General features: G+C 35.2%; 1 protein-coding gene across 4 annotated transcripts in view; it reads right to left on the reverse strand.

Moving 5' to 3' along the window:
• The window catches only part of METTL16 (methyltransferase like 16), a 55241-nt gene that overhangs the window by 23677 nt on the left and 9962 nt on the right, over window positions 1–21602 (reverse strand). For all 4 annotated transcript variants that reach the window (XM_031967806.1, XM_031967808.1, XM_031967809.1 and 1 more), the window contains 4 exons: window positions 8831–9030; window positions 6707–6847; window positions 6062–6177; window positions 3173–3315 (listed from right to left, as the gene is read on the reverse strand). In XM_031967806.1, coding sequence (XP_031823666.1) covers window positions 3173–3315; window positions 6062–6177; window positions 6707–6847; window positions 8831–9030 — 600 coding nt within the window. The remainder of the gene's footprint in view (window positions 1–3172; window positions 3316–6061; window positions 6178–6706; window positions 6848–8830; window positions 9031–21602) is intronic.

Below are 21602 nucleotides of genomic sequence, written 5' to 3' on the forward strand. Positions count from 1 at the left end.
CTTTGTTGACCAACTGATTCGGTTCTAAGTGAGGCTTTCTGGAGTTCAACTAAGAAAAATCTTCTAGTGTCAAGTGCCACATAAGATAATTTTTTTTTTTTTTTTTTTTTTTTTGGCTGAAGCAGTTGGGGTCAAGTGACTTGCCCAGAATCACACAGTCAGGAAGTGTCAAGTGTCTGAGACCACATTTGAACTCAGGTCCTCCTGACTGCAGGGGTGGTGCTCTACACACTGTGCCACCTAGCTGCTCCTTCACATAAGATAATTTTTCCAAAGAAGGATTTGTTTCCTATCACTCAGAGCTCTAGGGCTGGAAGGGCTGTAGAGGTCACCTCGTTCTGTTCCCTTTCTTTTGCCAATGAAGAAACTAAGACCCAGAGAAGTTAATTAACCTGCCCAAGTGTCACCCAAGCAATAAGAGGCACAACTACATCTGTGTAAAAGAATCTCTATGGAAGACAAATGTCATAGTAACCAAGAGGTTAAACAGCCTTTAGGATCTAATCCTTTCCCAGAAAGGCAGCTGGATTGTATAACTAGGCATCTGGCTCCAGCTCAGGAAACTGGGCTCCCAGTCTCTCTGCACAACAGGGAATGTTTTATCCCCGTCTTTCTACAAGGCTGGGAGGGTGAAGTCTGCTTCTGTCTAGCCAGAACCAAACAATCAAAGTCGTAAAATGTTCTTAGGCTGACCAATCTGCATAAGCCCTGAATTATTTCTCAGACATGCTGGTGGAACCTATAAGTTTCTTTGGGAGAGTTAACTCATTTCTGACCCTCACTGGTAAGAATGCCCATCTTTCTGTCAATTTATAGATCTGAACTCTTATGCTACTGCCCCACAAAACCACTGGTTTGATGGCATTTTGTAAACCTTCAATTATTACATATATAAGTGCCTTATGAAGTACTTCTCATCTAGCATCTAATTTGACTCAATTGCCCTGTGAGGAACATGTCACAATATTTGCAATTGTTAGAAATAAGGCAACTGAGCTTCAAGAAAAGTTTTCATATCAATCCTTTAAAAATCAAGAACATTCCCAATGAATGTTCTAAAACTTCCTTGAGATAAAAAGGTTTGAAACCATGTGAGATCTAAAGTTGCTGTTGTTGGGGCTCACTTCCTCCCTATAATCATACACATCTAACTTTAACTTCCCCTCTTTTTCTTCCTCTTTGACTTAACCACATTCCTTTTTCTTCTTCCTTATTTCCTTGCTATATTTTAGGTCCTCACTTGTTTTGGCACTTCTAGTAAGATCTAGGTAGAGATTACCAACTTCTGCTTGTACACACCAAGACCAAGTTACTGAAAATGTTAACTCTCAGCTTCACAAATTTAAGTGTGTCAAACTTCTCACATGCCAGATTTGACATAATTCCTGAAGAAACTCTGCAAAGATGCAGTTGGGCCCAGAATCAGAATCAAATGCTTATTTCCGCTTTTCATTCAGTCTCTGTGCTATCAACTGTTCTCAGAAAGCTATATCAGCATTTTTAAGGTTTTGTATTTATTACTTGCAAAAAAAAAAAAAAAAAAAAAAAAAATGTTTCCTAAGGTTGGGAAGAGGCTTGAGTGGCTAGCAGCCTGAGCACAACCTTTAAAAGACTAGTGTCCACACGATCAGAAGAAGGTGAAGGCTGTGAGAGGAAGCTAGGGGCATTCTACAATGACATTCTCTTTCATTCTTTGTGATTCTGGCCTTTTGGAGAATTGCTGAGAAGTACACTGTGAGCTGCTCTAGGTGGGCAGGTATATGACCTGCAGCTGGGAGGGGAATTCTAAAATCAATGCTATCTTAGATTCATTTGAGGATCTTTAGAACCCTCTAATAGAAACTGAAGCAAAGTCTCAGGTGATCCGTTTTCAATGTTTCAAAGCTCTTTATTGTTTCTCCCCAGTGTTAGAATATCACTTAATGTTCCTGTACCAGCTATTCCAATCTACCTTTGTATAGTTTTCTCTTTTACCATTCAAGACCTTTTATGTGACAGCCTTACTATGATGTTATATGAGAATTTGAATAAAACCCTTATTAAAGAAATTAATGAGATTATGTGTTGATTCTGGAATAGGATCTAATTTTGTTGAACAGAAATAACTTTAAATAAACCTGAAACCCACTCTGCCCATTGATTCAAGAACAGCTCAATCAACTGTAATGTATGAATGTAATGGAATATGAAAAACTCAAGAGAAGCAGGAAAAGACTTTCATGAGCTGACAGCAAGTCATACACAATGACCATAATAATGGAAATGGAAAGAAAACTGAATGTTGTGTAATCATAATGAGCAAAGCTTGGTCCTCAAGAACTGAGGCTGTCCCTCTTTCCCTTCCTTTAAAAGGTGGGATTGTGGCATAGGCACTGGACCCAGGCTGAATGAAGTCCACAGCAAGTAGCCAGCAGTCTGATTCGTTTTTCTTTCTTTCTTTTTTCCTTTTTCTTTCAAAGTCTTTGTTGTCACAAGGAAAAACTCAATGGACAGAGTAAGAGCTCCATACATAGAAATGAATATGATGAAAACAAAGGCTGTGACTGTATCTTAAAAGAAAATGGGAAAAAGGGTCTCCTTCCATTCTCCCTGAAGCTATACCACGTTGAAAGCTCTGCACTGTCTGTCACTTCAACCACATGTGGCAGAGCGAGAATCTAAGCAAGGCAAAAGGTTCTTTGTGACTATCTTCTCACTGCCTAATGACAGGTGTGCTGTCCACAATAATTAGCTTAGAAAAAGGGATCTCCTTAACCCTCCTATGAAACTGGCAAGGGATCTCAGTTTCCCTTCATTAAGTTCTCGACAGCTCAATGTCCTCACATCTGTCACTGTTTGTGGGTTCGATTCCAAGAACACAAATTGCTTCAAGGACTGGGCAACAAATCTATTTTGGCTAATGGGGAAGAGATGAGCCCATCTGTTTACTAATGAAAAGCCATATTTTAATCAGTTTGGCTCCATCGCAGTGCAGGGTTGGTGTCAGCAGCATGATCATGGGGCATTTCCCCTCCAGGGATGTATGGAATCAGGAGCTAAAGGTAGAAGTCTCCCCAGGAGCAGGAGTTATCAGACATTCTCTTTTTTTTTTTTTTAAATTTGTTAATTTTTAGTCTACTATGGGAGAGAAAGAAAGAAAAGGAAACTGGTTCTGGTCCCCTCACCTACTTACCTCAGTCTTTTCTTCAGCTGCAAACTGTCATGAATAATTCTTTTGACAAACTCTAATTCACCTCCTTCTGCCATGATTTCTGTGATACCCCCAGTATTTACAGAACTTGGAGGAGGCCTACGAGAATTTCTAGAGTTTACTCCCTAGAGAGAGGAAAAAAAAAATTTCAGATTCCTAAACTAGGTACTTGTATATGTTATTGCTCCAAAGCTTCCCTCCAATAGCAAGCTTTCTAAAATCAAACACTAAACTTATTCACCTCTTTTTTTTTTTTCCTTAAATTTAATAGCCTTTTATTTACAGGTTATATGTATGGATAACTTTACAGCATTAACAATTGCCAAACCTCTTGTTCCAATTTTTCACCTCTTACCCTCCACCCCCTCCCCCAGATGGCAGGATGACCAGTAGATGTTAAATATATTAAAATATAAATTAGATACACAATAAGTATACATGACCAAACTGTTATTTTGCTGTACAAAAAGAATCAGACTCTGAAATATTGTACAATTAGCTTGTTATTCACCTCTTTCAACAAACTCAAAGCTATAAAGAACCCTTAAGGTCATTCAGGTCAAAACTTCTTAAACTATGGATTATGACCTGACATGGGATCATGGGACTGAATATGGGAGTCATAAAATTATGATTATCAGTAAATACTTAATTTGTACACATGCTTTATATACCTATATACAAGGTCAGGTAAAAAATTTTCTACTGAAAAAGGATCTTAAGAAGAAAAAGTTTAAGAAGCTCTCACCTAGGTCAACCCCTCACTTTAGAGAGAGAGAGAAACCATTTGTAAAGAACAAGAGAGGAAATAGTTTGCACATGGTTACACAGGTATTGTGTGACAGAGCCTGCTTTTTAAAATTCAGGTTCGGTGGCTTTAAATTCCTGACTTTTTTTTTTTTTTTAATGTTGGTGGGAGGAAGCATGGCAAAGCAGAAAAATGATGAATTTGGAAATATTTATATGAAGAAGCAGTATGTTTTAGGGAAGTTAAAGGGCTGCCTAGACATCAGAAAGCTCTGGATTCAGGCTCTAATTCTGGCATACATCAGCTGCATAACTGCTGGTAGGCCACTTTAACTTCTCAGTACACTTTCTGTAATAACTGCAAATTACTTGTCCATCTGCATTAGTAAAAGGAGCTTCCGCACTGGGAGGTCCCCACAGATGGAATAAAGGTCTGAAAAAAAGTCTGTGTGTATATAGGCACATGTGTACAAACAGATATATGTCAAGCCAATAAAATGGTTAATGACTTTCTCATTCATTCATTCATCCATTTAATAAATATTTTATTGAGCACTTACTTTGTTCAAGGCCCTGTGGCAGGGCTATAAGGATACAAAGATAAGGCAATAAGTTAAATGCATCTGAGTTAACTCCTCTATTTTTAACCCAGATCATTTAACTTTACTTAATTATTTCTTTACTTATTTCCTTACTAGACATTAACTTAGGGAACAAAGTAAATAAAGTCACATTACTAGGCAAACCATACTTTTTGATTGTATCATAAAAACTTAATGAACCTAGCAATCATCAATTAATTCAACAAGGATTTATTTAAGAACAAGAGTTGTGATGGGTACAATCTATTAATCTACAATTTGCTATTACCTCAGTCCCAACAGCTTTCAGTGGATTCACAATTGATATATCAAGAAAATATCACATTATACCTTAATGCTTCTAAAATGTAACACTACCCTCAACATAATTTCCTAAAAAGACGAATCATTTTGTTCTAGGTAAGGCATGATTAAGTCAATTTTTGGTAAAATGTATACTTTAAAAAGGTTAAATATCAACTATTTCAAAAAACTTTTCATTTAATTATTTTGAAAATAACCATTTCATTTGGATTTTAATTAAAAAAAAAAAAAAACACACCTCACTATTTCAGACCAACTATGTATGGTAAGCTGGTCTGAGAAGCAATTTTTTTTTAAAAAATTCATTTTTTCTTTTTTAACTCCATACAACAAATCATGATGATGCTGCCCAACAAGTCCCAACAGGTTAATTGATAAGAATGATTTGCAAGTGCAATATTATTTGTTTCTTACATCCATTTAAGGTAAAATTTGCTCTCAAATAATTTAAGGAACATTTTCACCTCCTGTTTCTCTATCAGACTCACTAGATTTACTACTTCAGAATAACAACAGCTAATATTTAAATAGTACCTACTATGTATCAGGCACTATGCAAAGCACTTTACAATTATCTCATTTTATATAGAAGATATAGGCAACTGAATTAAAGGAGCTGTACTGTATTGGGGTGGGGTTTGTTTTGGTTTTTTGGTGTTGCTTCTTACTGCTCATCCTTCAAAGCTGATTTTCTTGAAAAATTGCTTTAGAGGGGTAAAAAAAATATCAAATGAGAAACATCCTCAAAAGAGACAGATCCAACAGGTGATGCTGAGAGGAGCTGCTTCTCTGCCAGTGCATAATGAGTTAATCTCTACTTCTGCATTCTCACTCAATAAGTAGAAATATTTGAGCTGTTTGAGGCAGTAATTAAGTCTTTCTATGGTTCTTTTTCAGCTCTATAATAAGAAGACTAGGAAAAAACCTCAAACCCAGAGAAGCTCTAGGGCCCCTCCCCTCAGCCCAACGCTCAACTTCTCAGGAGTCTGTTTCCAGTAGTCTAGTAGCATGCAGAGCAATTTAGTAAATTAACTAACCCATCTAACTAACCCATCAATTAACCTTGGGAAAATGTTATATTGTACAATGTTTTCCAGTGAAATCCAGAACCTGAAATATTCTCTTCCTTGGCAAACACTATTTTCAACACTAACCCACCCGGTCAAATATGGCAAATCCAAACAAATATTCAGTTTCTCTAGAGCAAGAGATACTCTACCTTGGCTTCCAACTGGTTGGCAAAAAAGGGAGGGTTGCACATGCAAAAATCATAAATGATCTCAGATTCCTCTTTAAGAGCATCCATTAGGAGTGTCTTCTGTGGTACTTTAACCACTGGCAGAAAAAGCAGGATGTTTAAAATATGGAGCAACAATTAACTCACTATTGATTCATTAACATGCTTAATATCTCCGATAATCATATGTTTAACACTACCAAAAAAGTACCCTCAGTTTATACAAAAGAGACTTTAGGTCCCTGGAACAAAAGGAAAAGAATATTAACAGCCTTTAACACATATAGCAGGCAGAAGAGGAAAAAAAACACCTCAGTAATCTCTAGGGCATTATGCTTCAATCTAGCACAGGTCCATGCACTCTGTGGTCACTGAAGCTCAAGAAGAGGGCCGGTTCAAAGAGCCACAGGACTTGGGTTGGGTGAAGCTTCTTCACACATCCCATAGCCCTCTGGAGGTAGCAAAAGAAGAGAGTGGCTACAATCTAGTAATAGAAGTCACTTAAGCCTGCAGCTTGACAAAACCCAAATATTTCCATCAACCTTTGAACAAAAGTAAAAGGTATACAGAAGGTACACTAAATGATGTTTTTTTTTTTTTAAAGGATATTTGTTCTGTGGAGAATACCTTTTATGAGATCAGATAAACTATTCTGTTCCACATTTTTCTTAGCATAATTAAAGCACATATCATCCACTTCTGTTGCAAGGAAATACCAGCCATTGAGAGTTGCTCCAAGTAAAGGATAGATGCATGATGCTCCTGTACCTATAAAAATAAAAATTCAACACACACGCACCCATACATACACACACATACAACACACACACACACACACATACAAAATCATTGGAGAAAACAGCAATTTCCTTCTCTGAACTTCTAAAGCACATATAAAAGTCAACACTTAATAAAATATGCTCCATATTATTTTTTAGTTGTCTGTGGATGTTAATTTTGTTCCTTTAACAAAATTGTATCCATATTCAGATGGCTACAGTCCAGTATTCTAATTTGTAAATCTCTCTTAGTTCAGGGTATATAACAGACATTCCATAAATAATCTGATGGCTGACTGAAAAAGTTCAAAACTCAAAAAGATTAAGCTGATTTACACAAAGATTATATACTTTCACACATTATTACCTTGTTTCTATAAAGGAAATCAATGAACTAGTATTTGTTAAAATACCATGGTGGTCAAATACCACAATCAGATGAACATAAATTTCATTCCCCAAAATAAAATCAAGTATCTTCCAAGTTATATATATTCTTTTGTGAAATGGAAAAAGGGCTATTCCCCAGTATGGTTAATTGATGCTTGAAGAAAACTAAATCCTCTATAAAAATAAAAGAGAAATTGTCTAGTGGCTAAATGATCTAAAATCACTTAGAATTGGAAAAGATAAGATGTTGGGTTTATCAATCCAGGCCAAATGTATCAAATGTCTAGATGACCAGCAATTACTAATTCCAATTCCTTCAAAACAGCAATAAAGATTTTTATAAGGACTTCTTTGTACTTTACTTCCCCAAAAGGAAATAAACCCTAAAGATTAAAGAAAAAATTATAAAAAATATCCTTAAGTATACAATCTTTTTTTAGTAATACCTCTATTAAAAAACCAAATACAGGAGTTTCTGCAACAGTAAATACAAATGTAAAGATAAACATATATTAAATACTCTGAATCTTAATATTAAGAACTTTATATTCTAAGCCTACCAAGAAGTTTGAAACTAATTATAAAAGGAATAAATGGCAGACACAAAGGGGAAGCAGAAAAATGAAAGGGAAGGAATAATAAATAGCAAGTTTTTATCTGTAGAATTAGAGCAACCTCTGCTTGATGAGGATCAGTAAATATGTAATAAATGCTTCAAGTTTACATTTTCTCTCCTAATAATTATATTTACTTTTTCCTCAGAGGGTACAGAACCCTAAGTAGACCAAATCTGATTCCAGGGGTAAAGATAGTCAAGTTTATTACAAATTTAGGAAGTCAGCCTCCTATAATGAATGTGGCACATTCATTTGGTTTAATATAACCCTATTTCAAAGTTAACAAGATAAGAACCATTTGCCTTTTAGAGACTGATTTCTAATAATTCTAAATTTGAAATCAAGCTTTCCTATAAAGAACTAGGACAAATTAAAGGAGAAAAGGGTAAATTAATGGAATGGGCTGTAGATGACAAATGGACAATATGTTTTATCCTATTTCTATCTCCCTCTACTACTTCTTCCTAAAACTACTCTGGAGGTCTTCTGAAATGTAAATGCTTATAAAATGCTCATAAAACAATTAAGCAAAGCTCATTTTATGTACTGTAATTCCACTAGTTCTACTTTAATCATTCCATACAAATGATCATCCAAAGAGTCCTAAAAGGACACTTTACAAGCCCAGGCAATATTTTAGTAAATTAGCACATTAAGCTAAAATTCCAATTGGATTTCCTTCAGTGAATCCAAATTCCAAGAAAAGCAAGAGACAAAAAATATTCAAATCAATAAGGAAAATGAAAAACGTTGAAAAACAATCAAGTTTCTCATCTTCATTCTCAAGGCTTTTTGTTCTGGAATCCCCTGTGGCTGCCCAAAGGAAGTCAATGGCAAGAAAAGCACAAGTGTCACCAACAGAAGAGAGATCTCAGGGGTCAATTTCTTTAACACTCACTAGAGAAGCAAATAAAGAAACATTATGTGAAATCTCCAAGCAAGAAACAAAAAAGAAGAGCAAATACCGATGTCAATCCCCCGGCGGAGAGCACTGCTGGCTGGGTCCCAAGGGCCAATCAGATCTTCTACCCAGTGGATATAGTTGAGTCGAAGTGGAACTGTAGGAATGAGCCTTTCCAGTGGGATATCAATGGAAAGTCCAAAGTCCTCCTTCAAGAGAGTGCAAGTCAAAGCTCGGACAGCCTCAGGGTCTTTGAAGTTAAGACTGGGAGGAAGAAATGTAGAGAAATGAAAGTCAGTCAAGTTCATCACTGACATTACTCTCCATCAGAGCCCTTGGAATTATCTGTGATGATGTCTGTTTTCATCAGAGCATCCTGAATCACAAAACTGCTGCTCCCTCAAAATGATATTTGCAAGAACTTTTTTCTTCTATATTCTCTATACAGCAGTGTCATGAACTTTACCCAGCTAGCATTAGTTTACATTGAAAGCTACATGAGATATACTTGTGATTTAATCTCTATAAGCCTCAATTTCCTAAACTATAAAAGGTAAAGAATTATATTTGCATTACTTAATTCACACAGTTGGAAAGTATTTTGCTAACTTTAAAAAGTATATAAATTTGAGTTATTACTAAGATTTTAGGGAGTCTCCTTGCATTTTGTAATATTCCCTTTTTAAAAATTATAGCATCATGCTGAATAACTTTTTAAATGAAAATATTTTAAAATGCAAAAAAGGTGGCATGTCTAAATTTTTTTTAAAGGACGAATAGTTGTCTATTTAATAGCAGGACTTATCATGTTACCTGTCAAAAATCATTACAAAGTACAATACAGAGAAAATATCAAAGTATAAAATACAATTTAATGCATTAAGTGATTTGTGAACTTTTTATAAATCAGAAATTGTGGGGGGAAAGTAAATATATATATATATTTATGCTTAACTTTTTATGCCTCATTCCAATTTTCCCAAAAGTTATCAAGAAAGCAAAAAGAGCTTTTGAAGCTGTTTTCCAAGAACAATTCTGGCAAAAAAAGGTTGAACCACCAGGCACAGAGGTATTTGGGCCCCACTCTTCAAACCCACCAGCATCACCGTCTTAGCCCCAAAATGTTTAGACAACTCTACAGGGGCACGGAGGCTCTCAGTCACAAGTACAGGCTCTTCCCTCCTCCTTTAAGCACCCACCCATGTGATTTTGGTCTGGAGTCAGAGGACCTAGACCAAGGGTCCTCAAACTACTGCGAGGGCCATATGTGGCAGCTGAGGACAATTATCCCCTTCACCCAGGGATATGAAGTTTCTTTATTTAAAGGCCCACAAAACAAAGTTTTTGTTTTTACTATAGTCTGGCCCTCCAACAGTCTGAGGAACAGTGAACTGGCCCCCTATTTAAAAAGTTTGAGGACCCCTGATCTAGACTATAATCCCAAAGAGGAAGGGAAGGAAAAAGAAAGGAAAAAGGGGAAGGAAAAAGGGATTTAAAAAGAGCTTTTATTATGTGTTATGAACTATGCTAAGCATTTTACAAATATCTTGATCCTCACAACAACCCTGCTAAAAATAGGTACTATTAACCCCATTTTACAGATGAGAATACTGAAACAAAGATTAAAGTGACTTGCTCAAGTTCACATAGCTAAAAAAAACATCTGAAACCACATTTGAACTCCAGTTTTTCTGATCCCAGGCCCAGGGTTTAATCCACTGCACCATCTAGTTTCTATTAACCACATAATCTTTATCTTAAGCAAGTGCCTTGATTTATTGAAAACTTGGCTTCTTCCTAATCAAAATTAGGATTGTAAACTAGATCATTAAGTTCTTCCAATATTTTAGAATTCTTCAATTCCATAACAACAATTTCATATTAAGTATGCATTTAAACAGGTATATCAATTTTATAGACTTGTGAATGTAGAAAAAATGAGAACAGTGACCCAGAAATCGAACAGGTATATGTTGAAAAGAACTGTACATGTATAACATATGTCAGATTGCTTGCTACTATCTTGAGAACAGGGAAGAAGTTAAGGTAGGGAAGAAGAAAAAATTTAGAAAAATGAATGCTAAAATTATCTTTACATGTATCTGGAAAAAAAATGCTACTAAGGAAAAAAACAAGAAAAATAAACAGGTAGAAAATAAAAAATGGCAAACAATAGTAATACAAGATTCAATGATCATTTCATTAATGTCCCATCTTATATTCTCCCGAAGTCTAATGACATCTTTAAAAAAAGCAACCCTATCATGGGGGGGAAAAAAAAGGAGCAAGATGATACAATGGATAGAACCTAGGGCTTGGAATCAAGAAGTTCTGAGTTCAAATCCAGCCTCATATACTTACAAGCTACTTGACTCTAGGAAAGTCATTTATCCCTCATTTGCCTCAGAGATTCTTCATCTGTTATATGGGGGAACAATGGAGAAGGGAATGACAAACCACTACAGGATATTTATCAAAAAAATCCCATCGACTTTTTTGAAGAGTTGGGACTGTTCATAAATGGCAATAAACTAAAATGTTACGAGTTAAAGATGATTTTTTTAAAAACAAAATTGTACAGAAAAAGGGAATATAAATTCCTTAAATATAGGGCCTATTTATTTCTCTTTTTGTAACTTGCTGGAATCCTTACAAAGTGTTAAGTCATTAGAATTGATAGAGACAATAATTATCTAATTTAGCATGGTTCAATATGATTGATCTGATCTTACAAGGAGATATTATGAGCCAGAAGAAACAAGGTACTAAGTACAACTGATAGAAACAATGCTTGTGTTCACACCTTTAGAGAGCTCATTTAAGCAAGAAGTATTTAAGTACTCATTGGAGTTCACAAAGGTAACTACTTCAGTCTTTAAAAAGATGGGTGCTGAATTAAAAATGTCTGTTAAATAGCTTTACATAGTTAAATTTAATCATAATTTCTCCCAAGTCCAAGTCTCTTCTTACCTTATGCATACACATAAAATGTTTCCCCCTGACTTTAAAGCCCAACACAAACTGGACCTCCTTTATCAAGCTTTCCCTCAATTGTATTCCCCCAAAGTTGAATAAAACACACTACAGAACACTTTTAGACTTAATATACTAATTATGTAATACTGTATCACTGTATCAGCATCTTAACCCCCTGTAAGCTCTAGGAAACCAGACATTTGTATCTCCCAGTATCCACTCTCCTTGTAATAGGAATTTTATAAGTACCTTGAATAACAATCATGTTAATATGTTTGAAAAGTGAAGACAGTGAACAAGACTATGAATTTGTATGATGCTTACTTAAATACCGTGAAAATAAATTCCGAATCTCCTTATGACGCACTAAAGAAAATCGCATTATCTAGCGTGCTAGTTTTTGAAACAAACAATGAGAGGAAGAAGGAAGGGTGAGTGATAATGGGAAGTTTTGAAAAATGGTACATAAATAGCTACCAGGCCCAAAAAGGCCAAAAGAAGTCTTGCTTCACTTCTAAGGAATGATTGAAGACATTCAGAATAGTCACAATTATTGAAGAAAGTAGTTACAGTTAAGATACTAGCGGTACCAATAGACAAGTAGCCAAATGCTGTGAACAAACAGTTCTCAAACGAATTGCAAACTCTTCCCAAGCATATGAAAGAATGCTCCAAATCATTAATATCAAGAAAAAAGCATATCAAAATAATACTGAGGTTTCAGACCTCTGCAACTCTGAAAACAGGTAAAGATGAAGACACTGGAAAGGCTGCGAAAAACAGGCATTAGTACATTATTGGTACATTTACTGATTGTAAAATTAATTTGGAAAATCATTTAGAATCATGTAAATAAAATGACTTAAAAATGTCCAAACTTTTTGACCCACACAGTACTTTATTAGGCTTATACTCCAAAGAGATCCACCAATAAGAACTGTTCACAAACACTAAAACATTTATAGTAGCATTTTTAGTGACAGCAAATAATTGGGGGGAGGGAGAGGGAGAGAAGCAGATGCCTACTGATGAGATGAGCTAAACAAAATGTGGTGCATGAATGTGAAGGAAAATGACTGCCATGTAAGAAATAATATGATGAATATAGAGAAACACACAAATCTACATGAATCAACTGGAGGGAAGAAAGCAGAGTCAAGAATACAAATGAAACAACAGGATGACTTGTATGTAAATCTAAAAATGCATAACAAGGTAAAAAACAAATGCTGCAAAATTACAAAGAACAAGAATGTCCAAAATAGAGAAAGTGGAGGAGATGCTTCCCATCTATCCTATTGCTTTGTAAGATGAGAGATCCACAAGGGTTTCACATGTTTATTTTACAGGATGGATCTGAGGGAAAAGGGAGAAATACTGAGGGAAATTATGATGAAAAAACACATCAATGAAACATTTTTTAAAATAAGGATTGCAGGGAGTACATTTAGAGGCACAATAGGGGGAGAGGCAGAAAATCAAACAGATCAAGAGACTAATAAAACTATCCAAAATCATGAAAATCTTTCTGTGGAGGCATCTCATCTATGTCTTCTTTTTATGATATTATGGGCAGATTAAAAAGTAAAGAAAAAGAAAACTAACGCCACCATCTCCCTCCAGGAAAGAACACAATCAAATATGGTCAAATCTCTTTAAAAAATATAACTAAGACTCTTGACTCTCCTAAAAGAAATCAGATGACCCAGATATTCAATGATTTTGCCATGATTTGCCATGCCTTCTATTGAAGGGAGAAAGTTTTGGGGCTCCCACATCACTCAAGTACATTACAATCATCTTAAACTTTATTTCACATCTAAAAGAGAACAAGAGGCCTTTAGCTTTTGAGTTAAAAAAAAAAAATCCCACAGTAAGGTAAATTAAAAGTTATGAAATCTACAGAAATATAATGTTAATTTTCAATGAAAAAAGAGACTATTCTGTAAGATCAGCTGAGTAGCCAAACAAGATGGGCCAATGACATTTTTTCTGTGATCAAAGGGTCTTAGGGGCATGTGTTTTATATATGGAAAGAAAGGCCAGTAGGGTCAATCTACTAGGTACACCATCATGCAAAGACAGTAAAAGAAAACATTTTTGATCTGGTCCACAGTGGCACCCCAATCTATTTACTCTACCATGTTAACTTCCATAATAAGCAAATAAAAAGAAAATCCAAATAAAAAGTAAATTATTGTTCAAGGATGTATGATTTAGAATTTCAAAAAATCTTTTGCCTTACACAAAAGAACTTATATCATTTTAATGGGTCATAAATAGAACAAAAGGTTTAAGACCTGATCCTTCAAAGAAAAAATACAAAGAATTACAAAATTGCCTATCTCAAAGTTAACCAGGAGTTAACATTTCTGAAATGGAACATAAACAATATTTTTCAGAGGCAGAATATAAAAGTCTAAATAAAAGAAGTATAATGCATTTTTTAAAATGCCCACCTCCGCCCATCTACTGAAGCTTTGTAACAAGTTGTAAGAAAGACAAAAAGAAAAAGGTTGAGTATGAACTTGGTGAAAAAGCAGGTGGCTCCTCAACTAACATCAGAGGGGAAAAAAAAGACTTAAAAATTTCAGCCTTTTTATATTTCACACCCATACAGCTCAATCAAACGATTACTTAAGTCATATTACAAGAGAGCAAAGTAAAGCATAATTTTCTACAATATAGAATGATCACTAAAATGGCCATTTTGTTAAACTAAGACCATCCACAACTCCCCAGATTCTCATAAATTGTCATGGTAAAAATCAAATGGACTTTCCTTGGTCACACTAAAAATCAGTCCTGATTAGATTAGGTTTCTTTGGACTGGTTTTTAATCCCTCACCAACATAAGAAAAAGAGAAAAATTATTACCCCTTTTTTTTTAAATCATTCAATTAAAGATTGATAGTCTTGATTATGAACTATGAGTACGAATTCAGCCTTCTTCCTTACTCAGCCATTTTATCACCAGAAGAGTCACTCCTCAAAGGTCACAGATGATTAAATGTGACCTATGGTGTCTCAAAGTGTGAAGTCTTCCTATAAATGTATTTTCTAGGAAAGACTAAACACATGAAGTACCCAGGAGGGAAAAAAACGAATTTTTAAGCCAGTAACCTGATGTCCTCATCCCCCTTCCCTTCTCCTTACCCTTCCTCCCCCCTCCGGCCCCATTATTCTAATCTAATACTGTAGCCCTGCTCCTCAAAGTTCTTTATATTCAGATACTTAAAGGTCTGTTATTAGTCAAGCTCAAGCTCAGAACAGATAGCCTTACAGTTCAAGAATAATTGCACTCAGAAAAAGAGGGATCTGGAAAGAACAGAAATCGGGACAGACCATGCCAAAAAACAATTGAAAATGCCACTATGGATCAGCTGGTCCCCTATAGCAAGAAGCAGCCAGCCAGATACTGTTGAAGTGAATGAAGCTTGGCAGTAGTTCTTCCAAGAGTGACAGCAATCACCTAAGATAACCCTGTAGCACACTTAAACATTAATTACCTTGTTTCATGAGACACGTGGGTTAGACACTAACAGCAATGTGATTAAAGCTTCCCTAGTTCTTCAACTTCGAATCATTGTTTTTATACAGATCATTCTTACCATTCAGGGAAAGCCTACATAGATACATTCACCCTGGATTGTTTGGCAACATTGCACACTATTTATTAGCAAAGAAATAACCCTCTAAATACCACAAAGTACAAGGAGGCTGGCGCTAACCACTAAATCGGCTTTCTCAAAGTTAGTCCAATGACTGAAGAAAAACCAACCACCAATATCTGGGCTTCAATTCCAAAATGTGCATCATTTTCCCTTTTCAAGAAAAGGAAGATGCTAGTGTCATATTTAAAATTCTTCTATGGGACAAAAACACCTCACAGAACTAGTAGAATACTGACTGTTTTTATCAACTGAAGCCCCCCAATAGCCTAATTACAAACAGGATTTACACTTTCTTTGTAGGAAAGCCTTTTCTTACAATTTGTTCATATCTTTCTTCACTCAGCAAGACCAAATAACCTATGGACCATGTCTAACAACATTCCACCCTCACCTTTGCAATGAAAATGTAGTTTTTCAACTTTTCTTAGGGACCAAACCTGGTAATTATAATGATAAGTCTTTTGGTTTGAAGACATTTTTGATCACATATTTACATGAGGCAAAGAAATTAAAATTGGAAGAAAAAGAAAAAAAATCTTATTGCTCATTTGTCACAAAGTAATTTACTAAGGACTTACGTATACATACTTTAAAGTAGAAATTTGAAAATACACTCCCATACTCCTTTGCAAGGGTAAGAGGTACACAGGTATGATATAATGCATATATTCAGATTTTTTAAAAAAATACACAGGTCTAATTTGCTTCTCCTTTTTTTTCCTTTAAAAATATTATTTGTCATAAAGGATGGCTTGATTGGGAAGAAAGGGAGGAGTAAAGAAATTTAAGTAAAATGAAAATAAAAAATTTCATTTAAAAATTTTAAAGAACTTGCTTTAGTAAACACAAACAATATTACCAATAAGGAGTTGCCTCTGGGCAATTTGCCTTTCTATTATCCAAGGAAAATCCAATCCTTAGAATACTGTGGAAACAGTATCCCAAGTCACAAGCCAAAGTCTTTGTAGCCTCTTTCAGATCCCTTCCTGTTCCCCAGAGTGGCTTCAGTTCATTAGATGATCACTAAAGAGCTAAAAAATGATGTGTCACACTGTACCAAAGAACCTTTGGAGGCACTTGAAAAAACTTCAGGGGCTAGGTCAGTAGACTTCTAGAAATCAATGAAATAATATCCTCCTGGCTTTCCCACAGTTGGCAGGGGGCTGGGTAGATAGCATATGCCCTTCATGCATCACCATTCCTTCCTGAGTTACTGTCAACAAACACACAGACTCAAACATCTAACTATTTCCCCACCCTTGTGGGAGGCAAGACAGCCAAAGAGAATGAGGACCTTTCAGGTCTCTACTAACCCAGCCAGCATATGCTTCATTTAGAAGGGAAAGAAAGACTCCTTTTGCCCCATGTTTGCCACCAAATAATGAAACTAATGTTCCTTCTGGACTCTTGGAGGACTAATGGGGTATCTACTATGAATTTTCCTGCTTTAATTAGGGGGGAAGAGGAGAGAAAGGGAAATTTGAAGCACAGGGTGCAGAGATGAATATTGAAAACTATCTTTGCATGCATTTGGGAAAATATGAAGCTATTGTTATATTAAAAAAAAAAAAGAAAAAGAAAACCATTCAATACTTACAATAATTTCAAACTGCTACTCACCACAAAATCCCACCTTTTAGCACAAATATTTCAATGAACATATAAGGCAACAAATAATGAGATGGTACAATCTCCAGATAATTAAACTTGAAAGAAGTCTAAATGGGACAGAAAGACTACCAGATATGCCAAAAATGCTAAAGCAATTGGGCTGTGACCAATTACTTGAAATGGAGTGTGCTCAGAAATGGTGTCAAGGAAAAGATCCACAAGAAAGGGAGATAATGGAGTACGTAGGGAGTGACAGGTAACTTGTACCAGACAAGCTTAGTGATGGACTCAGCCAAAAACCAGTCAACAGTCAAAGATCTGGGGAAAGGCCTCCAAAACCCTAGGGGAGTCTCCTGTGAGGGATTCATGGCAGGGTAGCAATTAGATTCCCACAGACCCAATGGGGAGTCACATCCATAAGTTCATATGCCTGTCCAAGTTCCACAGCATTCAGCTCACGATTATCTACTTGGTAAGCACTTAATAAAGATTTGCACAATCAATTAAATTCTTTGTGAAAGAGCAGAAAGAGCCAATTTCACAGGACCTATGGTTTGAGAGGATTCCTAGTATCAATTTTGTAATTGAATTTGGATTCTATTTGCCCCAGTTTGTTTAATTGAATATATTACTGAACTCTTTTTTAACAAAAGAGTTGCTAAACACCTACAACTATAGCATTCTTATGCAAGAAAATGTCATTTTCAGTGTATGGTCTCTAGTGTTTAACATGCTAACATTCTCTTCTCCACTATTCAATCCACAGGAAGCACACATATGCACAAAAAATTTAAGAGTACGTGTGTATGTAAACCAAGACTTCTACAAAATCACCATGAACAAAGTATTGCCTGAATTCTGTGCCCTTTCCCTATAGCCCACAATGGGGCTCAGGCAACACTGATCCATCCTCCTATCTATCCTTTCTTGGAACCAAAGTCATGAATTTATACAGCAGCTGCAGGCAACATTTGTGGAATGAATGGCTGGGGCCAGGAAATGCCATTTTGGCCCATGGATTAGCAGATGCTAACCTAAGAATTAAACATTGCTGAGGACTGTTTAGCCCCCAAAGTTACAAGATGTGTTGAAGAAGATTAAAGAGGAAAACTCCAGCAACTAAAAAGCCTAAAGATATTTTTCGATTATTCCCAGTCTTCCTACCTAAAGACTCTCCCAGATCTGATGTTATTAATCACTTCAGTTCCTTCACCACCTAGGATGAATGGCTGCCCATTTTTTACTTGCCTTTCAGTTCCATGAGCAACAAAACACCCGCTGCTCCAAGTATTTCTGCCCTTCTTCTTACATAACTTCTTATCCCTTTCTAGATTCTCTTGTATTTATGCCTGTCATCTGAGCTGATTCACACCCTAGTACATAATGTTAGGGAATGCTTGAAACTTTTTTTTTTAAAGAAACAAAACACCAAAATAAAAAAAAATAAAAAAGAGAGAGAAAATTTTATAGCAAGTAACTTCTCAAACTCCAATTCTATGAAGCTTTTGTGTTTCAGTTGGCTATTTGTATAAATTACATGAAAGTTAAAAAAAAAAATCTTCAAGAGATTCAAGAAATATTTCTTACAGCTACTATGTGCTGGGCACTACAATGGTTTGAACAATGATTAAGAAATAGGTATCTTCCCCAAGAAGCTTATGATCTAGTAGTAAAATCAGTTAAGTACATAAATAAACATGACACTGAGCAGAATGTAAGTGCTATGACAGAGGTATAAAGAAAAAGCACTATGATGGAAGGGAACTCTTACATTCATTTTAGGGGCAGAGGACAAATCAGGAAAAGCTTCATCAAAAATATTAACAGCTGAGAAAGGTCTTTTAGGAAAGGGAGGCTTTCAAAAGGCAGAGATGGTTGTTAAAGGGTTTAAAGGTAATAAAAATAAGATGTGGAAAAGTACTGGGTGTATTCAGAGAACACAATAATAAGAATGATTAATAAATAAAATGATTTTAGAAGAGAGGGACATAGATCAGTAGAGATAAGGCTAGAAGGAAGACTTGAATGCCAAGCTACATTTTCATTCAGTAAGCATTCAGGAATCAATTAAAATTTTTTTGAAGGGGGGAGTATAATATGAAGAAAACTAAGCCTTAAGAAGATTAATTCTGCTTTATTGGACAGATGAGTTAGGAGATGATTCCAATAACCTAAGCATAAAGGGCCTCAGTCCTGAACTCAGGAGAGACAACATGAGTATCAAGTGAGAATCTGAAAGATTTGACTATTAAGTGGGGAGGGTAAAAGGAAAAGGAATCAAAATTGTTTCTAGAACCTTGGGCTTAAGTAATAAAGCCTGATGATTCCATGAACAGAGATCAAAGTAGCTGAAGCTGCTTTATTTATTTTTTTCCCTAGGATTACATCAAGGAAAGAAGGAATGAATTCCGTTTCTCTGAACTAATCAAAATCCAGCTACCTTTAAAGCTGAAGGGAATGGATAAAGCTGAAACCTCACTCCAACAAGGGATCAGCTATGTCAGCAAAGCAGATCAGAGAAAGAATATAAAAACTTCCTATAGAATCAAAGATTTATATCAGATGTCTCTGTATTCCCAGAAAGCCTTGTTAAAAGAAGAATTCTCAAAAGGCAAAGCCTAGAAATGAATGAGTAAAAAAAAAGTTCATATATTATTTATCTTTCAACTCAAAGAAAAACATCCTGATATTAAAGATTTTAATTGTATGGTTCACTCCAGTATATACAATCTCTCATTTTTTCTGATCTGAAATTAAGCAGCTGAAAAATCTTTTAAGTGTTAATTTACTTTTTTCTTTCAGCCTTGGAATAACCATTGATTGCTTTGATCAAAAGAAATCTATGAGGTGAAAGTACTTCTTTCTATCCTACTGACATTAGAATTTTTTTAATCAGAAGCAAACTGCATTAGTCTGTCAAAGGAAAAACACCTCTGAAAAGCTAAGATCCAGAGAAACACAAACTAGTCAACTTGGGATTGGATGAGCTCCCCAAATATGGAAAGCAGGGGTAACAAGAAGGAACTGAAAGCCAACTGCAAACTCTCAGTCCTTTCTCCATCACAGAATTTGGACCATACCCAAGTTCTCCTAAGTTTATTTATGACCACAAGTCAAGAGGTCTACTATTTAAGAGGCACATCAATGATACTATTCTCCCTTTGTCTCAAAAATCATTTTGCCTTTGTAAAAGGCAGTTTACAGAAGTCAAAGAAATGGCCAGAAAAAAATGCCCATGGACTTGAATTGAATTGGGATTAAAATTATTTATTACACCCATAAGAAAAATTGGAAGAAAACGAGAACAGGTATTTTTCATACTATGTGTAGTTACAGAAGATATAATAATTTCAAAGCTTTTGCAAGAAGAAAATCAATGTAGTTAGGGATAAGAAGCGAAGTTGAAGATCAAGGAAAAAATAATTCTTTGCATTTAATATCTCAGATCAGGCCCTGATATTAAAGATATATGGAATTAAGACAAGTATATTGGAACAAGAATTATTTTCCAATGAATAGTGGTTAAAGCAAACAAACAATTCTCAAAAACTGAAAACTACTAACAACCATAGGAAAGTATGCTCCAAATCACTCAGAAAAGAATTCTAAATAAAATACTTTTAAGTTTTACTTCACACCCAGCAAAGTGTCAAGAACAGTAAAAGGTGAAAATAAATGTTGCAAGGACTGGGAAAGATAAGCAAACTAAAATACTTTTGGTGGAACTAAGAATTAGAACAACCATTCCAGAAAACAATTTGGAATTATGCTCATGAAATGACTAATATATTCATACCCTTTAAATATGTTATACACTAATTTATATATTAATATATTTAACATCTACTGGTCATCCTGCCATCTGGGGGAGGGGGTGGGGGGGTAAGAGGTGAAAAATTGGAACAAGAGGTTTGGCAATTGTTAATGCTATAAAGTTACCCATACATATAACCTGTAAATAAAAAGCTATTAAATTAAAAAAAAAAAGAAAAAGAAAAAAAAAGAATATGTTATACATATATGTGTGTATGTATGTATATGCAAACACACACAAACATACATTCTCCATGGAGGTTTGTTTTTTTTTTAAAGTTCCACCAATACCAAAATATTTATAGAAATACATTTTTTTGTGGTAGCAAAAAACTGAACACAAAGTAAGGATGTACCAAGTGAAATGGTTAAACAAAGTAGCAAGTGGATATAAAAGAATCTAAGTCAAAATTCAAAGCAGCATAGGAAGTCTTATGAACTGATACAGAAAAAAAAAAAAAAAAGCAGAACAAGGAAAACAATCAAATTGTGACAACCAAGTAAATGAGTCTTCTGTCTCAGGTGAGGGCTGCTGGGCTTATGAACCACCACGAGCATCATCAGACTCGGTGAAAGTTATTACTTTTTTTTTTTTTTTTAAACAAAACTGCACTCTTTTCCTTTTCTTTCCTACCTTTATTTCTGTTCAATGGCAAATAAAAGTGAAGAATATATTTAGAAACAAAGGTGATATAAAAACAAAAGTTATCAGTGACAGTTTTGTAAATAATGAAACCAAACTGAGTTGGTAATAGTTTTTCC

This window comes from Sarcophilus harrisii, chromosome 4 (assembly GCF_902635505.1).
Source record: "Sarcophilus harrisii chromosome 4, mSarHar1.11, whole genome shotgun sequence".
NCBI classification, from domain to species: domain Eukaryota; kingdom Metazoa; phylum Chordata; class Mammalia; order Dasyuromorphia; family Dasyuridae; genus Sarcophilus; species Sarcophilus harrisii.